The following is a 15,684-nucleotide window of genomic DNA, read 5'->3' as shown; positions in this document are numbered from 1 at the left end:
ATGCTGGTGGCAGTGTATTTGAAGACTATTATCAATTTTCCCTCCTCTGTCTGCTTTTTTTCAAGACTAATCATGTCCAGTTTTTTAACCTTTCCTTATAGGTCAGGTTTTCTAAACCTTTTATCATTTTTGTTGCTCTCCTTTGGACTTCCGCCAGTTTGTCCACACCTTTTCTAAATATGACACCCCGAATTGAACACAGTACTCTAGTTAAAGACTCACTAGTGTGGAGTAGAATGGGGCCCTGTGGCTTACATATGACACTCTTGCTAATACACCCCAGAATATTAGCCTTTTTTGCAAGTGCATCACATTGTTGATTCATAAACAATTTGTGATTCATTATAACCCCAGATCCTTTTCAGCAGTACTACCACCCAGCCAGTTGTTCCCAATTTTGTAGCTGTGCATTTCATTGTTTCCTCCTAACTGAAGTACTTTGCACTTATGTTTATTGAATTTCATTTTGATTTCAGACCAACTCTCAAATTTATCAAGGTCATTTTGAATTCTAATCCTGCTCTCTAAAATGCTTGCAACCCCTCCAAGCTTGGTGTCACGTGCAAATTTTATAAGCATACTGTCCATTCAGTTATCCAAGTAATTAATGAAAATATTGAATAGTGCGGACCCAGGTGCCACAGATATACCTTCCCAGTTTGACAGCGAACCACTGATAACTACTCTGAATATGGTCTTTCAACCAGTTGTGCCCCCACTTTATAGTAATTTAATCTAGACCTCGTTTCTTAAGTTTTGCTTACGAGAGTTGGATAGTGTCAAAAGCCTTTCTAAAATCCAAGTTATATCATGTATACTGCTTCTCTCAATTCAACCTTAGAGCCTACATGTCCACTCAGTCCTACTTCAGCCAATCACTCAGACAAACAAGTTTGTTCACATTTATGGAGATACTGCTGCCCGCTTCTTGTTTACAATGTCATCTGAAAGTGAGAACAGGTGTTTGCATGGCACTTTTGTTGCCGGCATTGAAAGGTGTTTACATGCCAGAAATGCTAAATATTCATATGCCCCTTCATGCTTCGGCCACCATTCTAGAGGACATGCTTCCATGCTGATGACGCTCGTTTAAAAAAAAAAAGTGCAAATTAAATTTGTGACTGAACTCCTTGGGAGAGAATTGTATATCCCCCCGCTCTGTTTTACCCACATTCTGCCATATATTTTATGTTATAGCTGTGTAAGATGATGATGCAGCATATGTTCATTTTAGGAACACTTACAGGAGATTTGACAAAACGCAAAGAAGGTATCAATGTGAGATTTTTAAAAATAGCCACAACACTCGACCCAAGGTTTAAGAATCTGAAGTGCTGTCCAAAATCTGAGAGGGACGAGTTGTGGCGCATGCTTTCAGAAGTCTTAAAAGAGCAATGCTCCAATGCGAAAACTAGAGAACCCGAATCACCAAAAAATAAAATCAACCTTCTGCTGGTGGCATCTGACTCAGATGATGTATATGTACATGCTTATCAAGCAGAACCCGTCATCAGCATGGACGCATGTCCTCTGGAATGGTGGTTGAAGCATGAAGGGACATATGAATCTTTAATGCATCTTGCAGTGATGGTTACAACAGTGCCATGCGAATGCCTGTTCTCTCTTTCAGGTGATATTGTAAACAAGAAGCAGGCAGCATTAACTTGGACGTGTAGACTCTAAAGTTTTACATTGTTTCATTTTTGAATGCAGTTATTTTTGTACATAATTATACATTGGCAAGTTCAACTTTCATAATAAAGAGATTGTACTACAGTTCTTAAGTGAATTGAAAAGTTATTTACTTGTTCCCATTATATAAGAACTAGGGGCCACCAAATGAAATTAATGGGCAGAAGGTTTAAAACAAATACAAACAAGTTCTTCTTCACACAGCGCACAGTCAACTTCTGGAACTCCTTGCCTCCCTCTTGGGCACCTGGCATTGGCCACTGTCGGCAAACAGGATACTGGGCTGGATGGACCTTTGGTCTGACCCAGTATGGCCATTCTTATGTTTTTATGAAAAATACTTCCTGTTTTTTACAGTGCAAATATTTGTAATCAAAAGAAATATACAGTGAGCAGTGTACACTTTGATTCTGTGTTGTAATTGAAATCAATATATTTGAAAATGTAGAAAACATCTAAAAATATTAAAATAAATTGTATTCTATTATTGTGCGATTAATCGAACAATTAATTTTTTTGATAGCTTACAAACCCACCCACCCACAGCCCCCTCTAAAACTTCTTAAAATAGCTTTCCTTGTAACAAAAGGTCACAATTTAAACTTCCGAACTTGTAGCCTACCAGTACTAAAAGCTGTTGTTGTGTCCCCCATGGGAAATGGAATGTTCCTGACTTTCTAACGGTATAAAGCTCCTGCTTCTAGCCTTGATGGCTAAAGAGATATGGGAGGTTGTACCTGTCACTCTTCCAGGATGCCTAGTCTCAGCAGAGCAGTGCAGATTTATAGTTTCCAAGGCCATAAGGGACCATTATGAACATCTAATCTGACTACCTGTGAAGTGGCCCTGTGGCTAGAGAAACCCAAAATCAGGCTCTAGAGTGTTGGTGCTGTGTGTTCTTAGTTGAGTTCCTCTGGTACAGAGTTATACAGCCAGGGTCAATGAGAGGTTTAGTGATTTAAATCACTGATCTAAAACGTGATTTAGGTCAGCATGCAGAAAACCTTGATTTAAATAATCAATTTTAATCCTTTTTTGTGTTTGTATTTAGTTATTTTCCTACTGAAAAAGGTTGATTCTTATTGTTTGGTAACCATTAAAACATGTTGATTTGCGACTAAAGCAGCCTTTACACTGAATTTGGTACTTATGCTTGGTAACTAGGAAAATATGCCATATATATAGATTTATTTAAACAATTATATAGCTTAACACTTATTTATTCACATTCTTAACTTATACATTTTGTTACAAAATGGTGAGTGACGCCTTTCTATTTAGTAGATTCATTTTATTTACTTGTGATTTGTGTAAAGCTCTATTTGGATAGAAACAGGAATTCAATTAAAATGCAGAAAAAAGCATTTTAAAATTCTATTTTGATTAGTTAAATAAAATAACCCTCAATGTGCTGGATACAAACTCATCCCCCCCCTCCCCAATTAATAAATCTTTTGTATTTAAAACCAACTGATTTATTAAACAAATAAGGTATCTGTAGTTAGTGATTTTATCTGTAGTTTATCTGATTTTATTTCTGGTCACCATTTCCTTCAAGACTAAAATTGGTAGATCTCATCCTCACACCTAGTTTTTATTCATAAAATGGAAGAGGAAACAAGTTTTCCTGCTTTTTCAACTCAGTCACTTTCTGAGCTATGAATGAACTAGTCACCGAACTAGCTGAATAAACTGAATTGAAGAAAATATTCTCTTTTCACTTGTAAAAGAGGGGGGAAGGATAGCTCAGTGGTTTGAGCACTGGCCTGCTAAACCCAGGGTTGTGAGCTCAATCCTTGAGGGGGCCACTTTAGGGATCTGGGGCAAAATCAGTACTTGGTCCTGCTAGTGAAGGCAGGGGGCTGGACTCAATGACCTTTCAAGGTCCCTTCCAGTTCTAGGAGATGGGATATCTCCATTAATTAAAAAAATAAATAAAACAATACTGCTATCAAGTTGGTTTAGCATTTCAATAAACTCTGGTTCCATCCAGTGGCTTAGCTAATGGCTTCTGCCAGTTCAGTGGCTTGACTTCTTGTAAATCTTTAGCAGTAAACATATATACTGCTTTCATATTGTTGTTGTTGTAATTGAATTAACTTTAATAGATAATCTAAATTTTAGTCTTTAATAATCTTAATTTCAGGTTACATTTTAAATACATTTCTTTTTAAAAAATATTTAAATTAAATAAAAAAGCCAATTAAAATATAGATTTTTATACATCCTGAAACACATTAAAAGGGGGCTAAAAAGTCCCTACTATGACTGACCACAGAAAGGGTTAGTGTCCCACAGCATCCTTCATATAATTCCTTCCCTTTCCTCTTTGATTCAAAGCAAGGAAGGCCCTGCTTCCCAAATGGAGAAGTCCAAATCCGGTTCAGGAGATTGTCTGTCTTCTCCAGGAAACTGCCTATCTAGGAAATGTAAGTGAAGTGGCAAATTTTTGCAGATGACAACAAAATTATTTAGGATAGTCAATACTAGAGAAAATTGTGGGGAATTTCAGAGGAACTTAAAGCTATGGGAATGGACAACACAATTCCCGATGAAATTATTTATTGGCAAGTATGAGGTCATACCTTGGCAGGAATAATTTGAACTATAAATACAGACTGCTGAATTCTACATGTGTGAATACCATCCAGTAATAAAATCTCGGCACCATTGTGAATGGCTCCACTGAGCATTGAGATGTTCTCATGGAGATCCAAAAAAGCAAGAGGGTAGAATAACTGCAACAGTAGAGCCTCCTCTTGCATTGGCAAGAAGGCTCTGAGATTGATGGGAGAACAGAGAATTCTCACTCATTCACAGCAGATAGTGTGTGTATGTGTGAAGAGGTGCTTCATATTTGTCAGGTACCTTTTAGGTAGAGACTCTGAAAGATGGGACAACATTCTGATAGACATTCCAGCACCCTCCCCTTTTACTTCTGTGGGGCTTGATTTCTTTAGGTGTTGCCCCTTGATATTGAGACTCTCCACTTCAGTTTAGTACTCTGAATATAGGGTGTCTGGTAAATTTTTCAGAATGTACATGTGAGGGATTGGGTAGGTGGAGGTGAGTGAACCGATAATGAGTGATGAGAGGGAGAAATTTGTGGGATAAACAAACAAACAAAAAAAAAAGTCGGAGAGACGGCAAACAAGAGGAATGTACATTGGAGAGAAGGCCAGAGTGTGGAAGAAATGCACTAATGAAATCAGGGAAAAGACGCACCATGTTGTAGGAATTGAGAGAAACAATAGTGAAATCAGGAAAAGCGATGGTAAGCATGTGACCTAGTGAGTTACACTTAAAAATTATTAGAAAGTTGATATTGTTTAATGAAGTACAGTGCCCAGTAAACTACTTGGTCTTCTGAAATTTCAAAACATATGGCAGCACAGGTATTTTTCATGGTGGCTACTAGGAGCTCAAAGTTTCAAGTTCACCCTAAATCATTGACAATTTATCCACAGAGTTAAACATTAGAACACCAAAGTTTACTGTCGTATATTTGACAAGAGATGATAAAATGTGGAATTGTTTGACTGCAGTTATCAAAAGGCCTGGCAGGGCTGTCTAGGGTTGGGATTTTCAATCTCTCCTAAACATAAATATGTCCGAACTGCAGTGGTCCCCAAACTGTGGGGTGGGGCCCGAACTAGGCCCCACTGGGGAGTGGGGAGGGTGTGCCCTCTAGTTCTGCTCCAGCCCTGGCTACAGCTGTGGCCTCTGCTCTGCTCCCGGCCCACACATGCAGCCCTGCTTCCAGCTTGTGGTCCCAGCCCCCCGCTCTCAGCGCCTGGCCTGCTGTGGTTCTGCTCACATTCCATTACTGAGCACATTCCATTACTGGTGGTGGTGCGGAGTGAGATGGAAAAGTTTGGGCACCACTGCCATACTGAATCACACCCATGGTCCATCTAGTCTAGTAGTCTGTCTTCTGACAGTGGCCAATGCCAGATGCCTCCAGAGGGAATGAACAGAACAGGACATTGATCAAGTCATCCATCCCATGTTGTCCAGTCCCAGCTTCTGGCAGTCAGAGGCTTAAAAGACTTCCAGAGCATGGGATTGCATGTCTGACCATCTTGGCTAATAGCCATTGATGGACCTATTCTCCATAGCCCTCACTCTGTTGCTGTACTTCTACCTGCATTATATTTACTGTTGCAAAGTGTCTTTTTTGTGGGGGCAAGGAGGTGTTTATTGGCCTGAGTTTAGATAATATTTGGTGTATCTGGCTCTCATGCTCCCTCTCTAAACTTCCCTGTTTGTTGCTCCTGTTCACTAGCTCCTCTGGTCCTGTACGAGCTGCCTTATTAGTGTCCTGTCTCCCCCCCATTCTTCCTGAGTAGCCCTGCCCCTTGTTAGGGGATCCTAAAGGGATTAAGGATCAAAGGATGTCAGGCTAAAGCAGGGGTCGGTAACCTTTCAGAAGTGGTGTGCCGAGTCTTCATTTATTCACTCTGATTTAAGGTTTTGCGTGCCAGTAATACATTTAAACGTTTTTAGAAGGTCTCTTTCTATAAGTCTATAATATATAACTAAATTATTGTTGTATGTAAAGTAAATAAGGTTTTTAAAATGTTTAAGAAGCTTCATTTAAAATGAAATTAAAATGCAGAGCCTCCCAGACTGGTGGCCAGGACCCGGGCAGTGTGAGTGCCACTGAAAATCAGCTCGCGTGCCGAAGGCGGCACGCGTGCCATAGATTGCCTACCCCTGGGCTAAAGCATGGTTACAAAGCTTTGCCTAGCTGGTTGCTATGCTGAACTTACAAAGCCCCCAAACAGTCCATGGTATAAATTTTAATGAAGCATGCACATGGCAACCAGCAGGCATGCAACAGCCTCACCGACAACAAACTCATGCCCAAGGTCACATAGTCCTCCTCCTTCACCTGGAGAACTCCCTCGCAACACTCCCCTGTTTCCTACTCAAAGTTCGTAAGTCGCTTAGAAGCATAAGTTTCATTGAAAGTGGGGCTTGTGTGTGTAAATCGCTTAGGCTTAGTCTAGAAAAGGTTTGGTGATATGGATGTATAAGTATAACTATACTGGCAAAACTTCCTAGTATAGTGCTTTTTCTAGTTTTGGTTATGCCAGTTCCCTGAGCAAAATAAGTTTTATATATATACTCCTGAGGGAATTATGGGCCAAAAAGATCTGTGCAAAAAAATGTAAAAATTTATGCATACTTTTTTTAAAATTCTGCAAATTTTATTTGTCAGTAAATAAATGTGGCTCCAGCATGGTAGTGGGGCGCACAGGCCACTGGCTGCATTGAGGTGGGAGACCACCCTGAAACCCCCACCTCTCCCTGTACAGGGACTCGGCAGTGAGGCTGCACCCAACCCTGACACAGTGGCAACCAGAAAAACCTCAACACTCAGCTCCTCTGTGTCAGGCACACATGGTGTGGCTCTTGCTGGGTGAACCTGGCCAGCCAAGTGTGGAAGAGCTTAGTGTGGGGGGATCCAGGTGTGGGCTGAAAGGTTTCTGAGTGGGGTAGTCTGGGTGCGGGTGGGAAATCTGGATGCATAGGGGCTCATTGTGCAGTTCTGGGTGCAGGGGCAATGGGACTCTGCAGGGGATCCAGGTAATGTTGTTTGGGCTCAGTGAGGGAGCAGGGGGGTCTGGGTGTGGGGGCTTGGTGTGAGGCTCTGGGTGCTGGGGGGAGTGGGGCTTGATGGGTGGAGGTCCAGGTGCAGCGGGTTGGGGCTCAGTGGGGTGGGGGTCTGGATGTGGGGGGCTTGTCGGAGGGGTCCAGGTGTAAGAGGGTAGGGCTTGTCACAGTGAATGTTTGATGGGCTTGCTTAAAGGGAGAGCCCCAGCTACTGCTGAGGAGATGCTGCATGCTTGACTCCCGTGATTCCCCTATCTCCTTTTCTTCCCTATTCCCCTCTGCTCACTCCCACATTCCCCTCTCTCTGCCCTATTCCTCCCCCCTTCCTCCCCTCCCTCCCTCCTTCCCACCTTTAGCCAGCCCCACTGTGGGCACTCAGTGTTCCCCAGAAAATAGGAAGGCTCCCAGCACACAGAAGGGGAGCACAACTGTCACTAGGACTGAAGAGACTGTGTTCAGCTGCAGAGTCAGTGGAGCCTGAGACACCGACTCCTTCAGCTGAGCAGTTCTGCATTTGTAGAAACGAGGGGTGAGGGCAGTGGCACGTAACCCTGTGTGCCCCCCATCCCTCGCTTCTGTTTGGGGGGCAGTCCTCCACAAAAACTGCACACATGGTCGCTCCTCCCCCCTGCACGGCTTCCCTTTGCTTCCCTGCCATTTTCTGCAGGGGGGAGGGGATATTTTCTGCAGGTGTGCAGTCCCAAGGATCCCTCCAGGAGTATATATAGCAAAAGTACTCCTATGCCAGTATAACTGCAGCTACTCTAGGGCTTTTACTGACATTGAAATGTCAAAAAAAAAAAAAAAAAAAAAAAAATTGCATCCCTGTAGACCTGCCCTTAGGCATTCTTGCAAATCCCACCTTAGTTATAACTAGTGTAACTAATACTTGAACTGGGACACGTACGGCAATTTTCTGCAATATCCTTGAAAAAGCTTACTGAATTAGTATCTGGAGTCCATTTTATAAAATACAAAAGTAATGATTCCTGGGAGGTGTTGTGAACTTCAAAGGACTGTCTGAACAATGCGCCAGACAAGAATGGATGTGTGGACAAACAATGTTAAATGGTTTGTCTAGGGAATCTCTATGGGAAGGTGAGAGCAAATTCCCAACTCTGGTTATGCAAAAGCCCTTCTTTTTGTAGCTACACCCCAATGAGGAAACTATTTTCTACTGATAATCTGTTCGTGGATGTGACGGGTTGGATCAGAGAAACCCCCCTGAGAGCTGCCAACTGATGTGCCAAGGCTACCTCTGCTCCTGTTTTCCCTGCCAGCTCAGGACTCCAGCACCCTGTCTTGCTGAGCCAGACACTCCCGTCTGCTCCACAAAGACCCAGGGTCTTGAATTACTTGCCCCAAGCTGCAGGTTTCCTGAAAACAGTTTACGGAAGTGTGCTTGTCTTTAGCACTCAGATGCCCAACTCCCAATGGGGTCTAAACCCAAATAAATCTGTTTTACCCTGTATAAAGCTTATACAGGGTAAACTCATAAATTGTTCACCCTCTATAACACTGATAGAGAGATATGCACAGTTGTTTGCTCCCCCAGGTATTAATACATACTGAATTAATTAATAAGTAAAAAGTGATTTTATTAAATACAGAAAGTAGGATTTAAGTGGTTCGAAGTAGTAACAGACAGAACAAAGTAAGACACCAAGCAAAATAAAACAAAATGCACAAATCTATGTCTAATCAAACATTGAGTACAGATAAGATCCTCACCAGTTCCAGAATGCTCCCTTTTACAGACTAATCTCCTTTTAGCCTGGGTCCAGCAATCACTCACACCCCTTTGTTCCAGTTTCTTCCAAGTATCCTGGGGGTTGGGGAGGCTCTCTCTTTAGCCAGCTGAAAACAAAATGGAGGGGTCTCCCATAGGTTTAAATAGACTTTCTCTTGTGGGTGGAGACCCTCCCCTCCTCACTCCTATGCAAAGTCCAGCTCCAAGATGGAGTTCTGGAGTCACCTGGGCAAGTCACATGTCCATGCATGACTCACAGTCTTTACAGGCAGAAGCCATTGTCCACGTGGTATCTTGTATGTCTCCAGGAAGACTTCTTATGTGGATTGGAGCATTCCAAGATGCATTGTTCCCCAAGTGCTTCCTGATCGGGTACTTAACCTTGCAAATTCCTTCCTAAAGAAATTGATCAAATGCCTCACAAAGCTTACTTAGAAACCAAGCAAGTATACATCCCATATTCTTAACCTCAAGTAGAAAATGATATATGTGTACAAATAGGATGAATAGATATAGTAGACCATAACTTTTACAGAGATATGTTACATGGCACAGGCAGCACAAAACATATTCCAGCATATTAAAGCATTATGGGGTACAGCGTCACAGTGGAATCTCAAGATTGAAGGCCCAGGCTGTAAAAGGAAACATTAACCTGTGCATGGTTGTGTTTATTCTGAGCTAAGGCTGTTTATGAACTTGTAACCACACAAAAACCCATTGCTACCAGAGCCCTTGCTGAAGTTTGGAGGTGATCTATGATAAGCTTATTAGCATGTGTTTAGATTCTTTTACTGTCTAAAATATTTTCACTGTAATGCTTTCACCATAAGAATAAATGTGCTTGCTTATGCTATTTGGTAACTCATAACTGCTGGCAATTATATTATTCCTAACCTTCGAAGAGAAAGCAAAGTGCAGTTGTTGACAGTTTTGGCAGTCGGGTTGCTGGGAATATCAGTGTAGGCAGGGAACTGTACATCCTGGAAAAAACCCGATTAGACGGGAGAGGGATGCAGGCCTATACTGAAGATAGGTGACAGCTAAGGAGCCTGGTGTGTGTGCCCTTGAGGGACCACAGGGGGGGTATACAGGTGCAGTTGTTCTCGATTGTGAGGTGAACATTTTCAGAATTCATTCTTTTTCTGTGAAAAGAATCACAAAACATAACTTTGTAATATTCAATGCTGTTGGAAAAAACAATTTCTTTTTTTGCAGAAAAGCCTGCCATTGCTCCACCCGTCTTTGTGTTTCAGAAGGATAAAGCACAGAAGGTAAGGAGCTATCATTGTGTATGTACTCATTTTATGGCATACTGTCATCCTGACTAACATTTCAGTCACAGCAGTAATTTGTATATGGTGTTACTCTTCTGAAGTTTAGAAGAGATAGTAGATTGTTGTCATTAGGGTTTGAAATTCAAGGAAAAAATTTGGGAAGACACAGGTTATAGGTTAGTGGGAGGAAAACAGGAGAGACAGAAGGTGGGGGAAATCTAGAGCAATTTCAAAGGAGTATCCTAAACAAAGACAGATGGGGGAAAAAGGGACAGGCAGATCTTATCACTACGTAGAAATAGAAATGAAAGCAAGAAAAGAGAATAACAAAATAAAAAGAAAAGGAAAGTTAAAAGGAAAAAAACATGGTTCAAGTTAGTGCTAAAATTTTACATATTACATACAACTACTGATTGATTTCTTGGTTAATTGCTCATTATTAAATTTAAGTTTGGGGAAATTGAAAAATGTTGCTGTCGGCTATGTAACTCAGTGACCTCAGAGCATTTTGCATTTTAAATGCAGTTTATATTCCTTTAACTTGGAAAGCGAGACTGACCCAGTTTTCAAATGAATTCCATGATGCATTAAGCTGGGGTCAAACAGAAAACCTTCCAGTGCTACTAAAATATTTTGTCAAGATGTGAAGCCTACCATCAGATGTCTGTTTTGAATCCAGTGCAGGTCAATAGTGAGTGAAAGCTGTTACCAAATTATATGTAAAATGTTAAGTCTCAGTCCACTTCCAACCATAAATGATACTCTTCATAGAAGTTAAGCAGAGATATCATGGAGATTTACTCCTAAAGGTGCTTTATTCGGTTCAGTGTTGATAGAGGCACAGGATTTGGTGGGAGAAGCTTGCATTTCTCTGCTGCCAGTACTGTATTTGTTCTGTAAGTAGAGAGAGAGAGAAAGCTCCTGTCACCCTAGCTGACAACTTGGTACTATTTAAAGTGGTTCCAATTTAAGTCTGCCACAATTCAAATTTAAAAATCTGTCTTTTCTTCAAATCTACCATTTAAGTTTCACATTCGCTAATCAAATAAATGTTAATTCTTCCTAAAAGTTAGTTCTTATAGCTATCTGACTGTCATTTTATATGTAATCTGTAAAAACTCCTAGAATATTAAGACATGAATAATGAACTAAATCTTAATAGAAAGATAATTTTCCTTAGGTTTTTGATAAAACCTAAGATTTGACCTTTGTCACAATTCTTACCTGCTCAAGAAACATGAGTTAAGGATTAACTCTATTAGTTAGGGATAAATTAAGTGGTTATAATAGATTGGTAGCCAAAGTAGAGATTACTAAAGTTAAACTCCAGCAATTTCTTCCAGTGCTAGGTAGCTCAATTATATTTAACCTAATAAATATTATTTTTAGAAGTACCTGTCACTTGTGTGATACCTCCAGAACTATGAATGGTTTTGGGAGGGGAGGGTTGGTGTTAGTGACTCCTCCCATATTACTTCCCAGCAGTAAAATCATTACACCTATGTAATGGCATAGTAAGTGCTAGTGGACAGATTAGTATATGCAAAAAGTTGGGGACTTATTGTTTTAAGGCAACTTGTACAAGTTATTAAATATTAGTGTAGGTATTATACATATAAAATGTTAAATGGCCAAAATATACGTAAGATAACTTAACTTTAAAACAGCCATGAAAGTCTCCAGACTTCATTGGAAACTAAGGGTCGAATCTTGCTTACTCTATTTGTGCAAATCCTTTAGCTGAAGTCTGTGGAACTGCATACATAAGTAACAAAAGCATGACTTGGCCCCATGTTACCAAAAAACTCAAGATGGCAACTTTGAATTTCTTTGTAACTGTTATATTGTGTAATATGCTTATTGGGATAATCTGGTTTACCAATTAAGCAGTCATTTTATTCAACAGAAGATGTCCAAGTTTCACAAAGGCAGCATTTTAGCTGACACCCAGCATTGTCATTGAGCAGCAGTTGACAGCATTTGCCATTAACTACCATTGGGCTTAGTTTGCTTCCCAAAGAAACACCCCGGTTAAGTGGATTCCCTGATTACATGCCATACCTGACAATTCTTAATTAAGATTACTCAGGAAGAATTCCTATTAAAATTAATGGGAATTTTGTCTGTGTGTATGTCTTTTGAGGGGTGGGGAGGGGCAGAAGAGTGTGGCCTTACTTTGTGTACTGTAAATAAGTTTTTAAAAAGTGGCACAATAAACAGTTTTAGATAAAGAAAATAATAATTTATACTCTAGCAAAATGTGTTTGGCTGGTGGTAGTTTAAACTTCAGTTAGCTTTGCAGTTAGGGTTGCCAACCCTCCAGGATTGTTCTGGAATCGCTAGGAATTAAAGCTCAATCTTTAATTAAGGTTATGTCATATGATGAAACCTCCAGGAATATGTTCAACTAAAATTGGCAACCCTATGTGTAATCCTGCTCAAGTTGACCCTTTCAGGCACTATACAGAGTGCTTCTTTTCTTCAGGAGGCTGTTCAGCTACCATCAATGGGAGAAGGAGAAAAGTAGCTTATCAAGGTGTGCCCCCATGTGAGAATCTAACACATGTGGGCCATCTCTGATCATTAATAGATATTTAGAATTATGGAGAATTCAGGTACTACTCCAATTTACTGCAGAAAATGAAACTTGACTTTACAAGGCCTCCTGTTGTTGTAGCTGGATTCTGTATCTTCAGCAGACTTTTCTGGAGATAGTACTCTCCATTATTAATCTATAGGTAGGCTTGGCATGATTTTATTTTAATCGGTAGATGTTGGTAAATATGGATTTCAGCTGACATGCCGAAATCAATGCTCAGTAACATTGCTCAGAACCCTCTTAGGGTTCAAAAAAGAACTATATAAGTTCGTGGAGGATAGATCAATCAATGGCTATTAGCCAGGATGGGCAGGGATGGTGTCCCTAGCCTCTTTTTGCCAGAAGCTGGGAATAGGTGACATGGGATGGATCACTTGATGATTGCCTGTTCTGTTCATTCCCTGTGGGGCACCTGGCATTGGCCGCTGTCGGAAGAGCGGATACTCGGCTAGGTAGACCTTTGGTCTGACCCATTATGGCTATTCTTATGAGTCCTGCTGTTGTGGCCCCACTCCCTCACTGCCATGACAACAGACTGCACTCACCAACCAGCTCATGGCAGTGGTTCCTGGGCAGGGACTGTTCAGCAGCACCCCACAGCTAGGGGCTAGTCTTTGTCCTTGCATTCCTGGCCAGGGATCCTTGTCCTGCCCCTCTAAGACTGTGTTCCTCCTGTGTTCAGATGTTGGCTGCGTGTGGGTTCTCTCTGCATGCTGTACTGACTCTGGCCAGATAGCGTGTACAGCAGGCTCTGATCGAAGTGCCTAATAACCACTGACTTGGTTTGTAGCAAAGGAACTTGGTCAGGTTTATTGTCGATGAAGCATGGTATTGGTGCCTTATACTTGCTACAAGTACACTCAGTGCATGTATGTGCATGACAGTGGATGCAGCTCAGTTAGTGGCAGGACTTTCCACCATCCCCTCAGCTGGCCAAAGACGCTCTCTCTGAGACTCCATTTTATACATCAATACAAATAAGTTACATACTGCCCCTCTGATGTAGTTAGTTGGCACCCTCTGGCAGAGCCGATTTCTACCTATCACCTTGTACATCTCTATCCATCACCCTGTCATCCTGACCTTATCTTTAGGATGGGTCAGCGTGTTCCTGTTATCTTTAGGGAATTTGTTGGTATCGGGGTGTTCTGGTACCACCCTTCTGGAATGTGTTTGTGTGAATGCTCTGTGCCTAGCACCTCTCAGGAATGTGTTTTTGCAATATCAGCCCTGTTCTTGCCGGATTCTGTGAGCAGGGCCTGCCTCTAGCTCAGCCTGATTTTGCTTTATATCAGTAAAGGTTTGACTGCTACTGTAGCTCAGGCCTCGGATACAAAGGCTTATGTTTCAGGCCCTCTTCCTACTACATTCCCCCACTTTCTGTCTTTTAATGGGGAGGATGTTTACCCATCATCCCGGAAAAGCATAATGCATGGACTGAAGATGACCCAGTGGGCTAACAGTGGGTCATCTTACTTTACCAACATAACAGTGTGGTCACCTTACTTTACCATCCATACATTCATGCCCTATCTGTCCCGTAGTCTGCACATTCCCTTGTATGACTGATGGACAGATTCTATTTTCCAATTAATTGTAGTCCCTTGTGGTGGGACTGGGAATGTTAGGCCCGGGGCTTTGATTGAGGAATGTAGTTTTATGATTGAGCCTTAGAGGCACTCCCAAATAATTAATATATATGAATAATATGGATATGGCATATATATTTGTAGTGTGCATAGGGGTGTGTGTGTGTGTGTGTGTGTGTGTGTATATACACACTATCCTTATACACACACACACACACACACACACACACACACACCACCTTATATTCAAGCATAACAATAGTTTTCTAATCTGGTATTGTGGTTTGGCCCTTGTGGTACTGTAGATAGCAACACATCCTATTAGGGCATTTACAGTTACCACCTGTATTATTATTGGTAGTAGGCTGAGTGTTTTGAAATACTGGGATAGGTTTTGCTACAGTGCGTTTTACAGTGCTATGTATATGAGAAGTACAAGAAATGTTGAGTAGTGACATTATAAATGAGGCCTTTACCTATAAATATTTGTAGTTAGTTACTGCTCAGTACTCATGTTATAGGTTACCCTTACTGCTGGTTGTCACTCTCTGATAAGCTTTGCTGGGCAGGAAACAGGAATGGCTAGCTTCTCTGTTGCATTGCTCTGCGGTACACCATTTGTTGACATAGATCCAGTTGTTCCTTATGGATGCTGTCTTCCAGATGACCTACTGAATGGACAGTAATCAGTTTATCAACTATTGTTGTGCCAGGATTTAGTATTGGTACCCAGACACTGAACAAGAGTGTTTTGAATAAAATGTGCCTTGCTTAGGATGCAGTGTCACTGACCCCAAAGTGTGACTGGTACTACCAGGGAATTTGTTTACCCAATTTGTAGTTACTGTGTAACTTAATTTCTTTACCAATTTGTTCTTCTTGCCTTCATGTTGTTTGCTGCCATTTGTTTGTTTGTTAAACAGTTTCACAATGTTATGCACATTGTAAATGTTGTACAGCGATAATGCAACAGTACAGCAATAGTATAACAATATAGCAATAATACAGTTGCTTTTACACAGCCAAATTCAAATTGCATGACAGTTGTTTGTAGCCGATTGCCAACTTAATTGTCTATATATGGTAGACTGAGGTGTAGTTGACCAGTCTCCTCTTTATAAAGCACTTCATTTTTCTTTTCTTGATGCTTGGTGGTTT

At 41.1% G+C, this 15,684-nt stretch overlaps 1 protein-coding gene across 3 annotated transcripts in view; it reads left to right on the top strand.

Annotated features, from left to right (window-relative positions):
- RANBP3 (RAN binding protein 3) overlaps positions 1-15,684 on the top strand; it is a 199,178-nt gene that overhangs the window by 20,852 nt on the left and 162,642 nt on the right. For all 3 annotated transcript variants that reach the window (XM_054013387.1, XM_054013389.1, XM_054013386.1), the window contains exon 2: positions 10,280-10,335. In XM_054013387.1, the coding sequence (XP_053869362.1) occupies positions 10,280-10,335 (56 nt within the window). The remainder of the gene's footprint in view (positions 1-10,279; positions 10,336-15,684) is intronic.

This window comes from Malaclemys terrapin, chromosome 24, assembly GCF_027887155.1.
Source record: "Malaclemys terrapin pileata isolate rMalTer1 chromosome 24, rMalTer1.hap1, whole genome shotgun sequence".
Taxonomy (NCBI): domain Eukaryota; kingdom Metazoa; phylum Chordata; order Testudines; family Emydidae; genus Malaclemys; species Malaclemys terrapin.
Note: the sequence above shows the minus strand (reverse complement) of the source record. Positions and strands in the feature narration are given on the sequence as shown.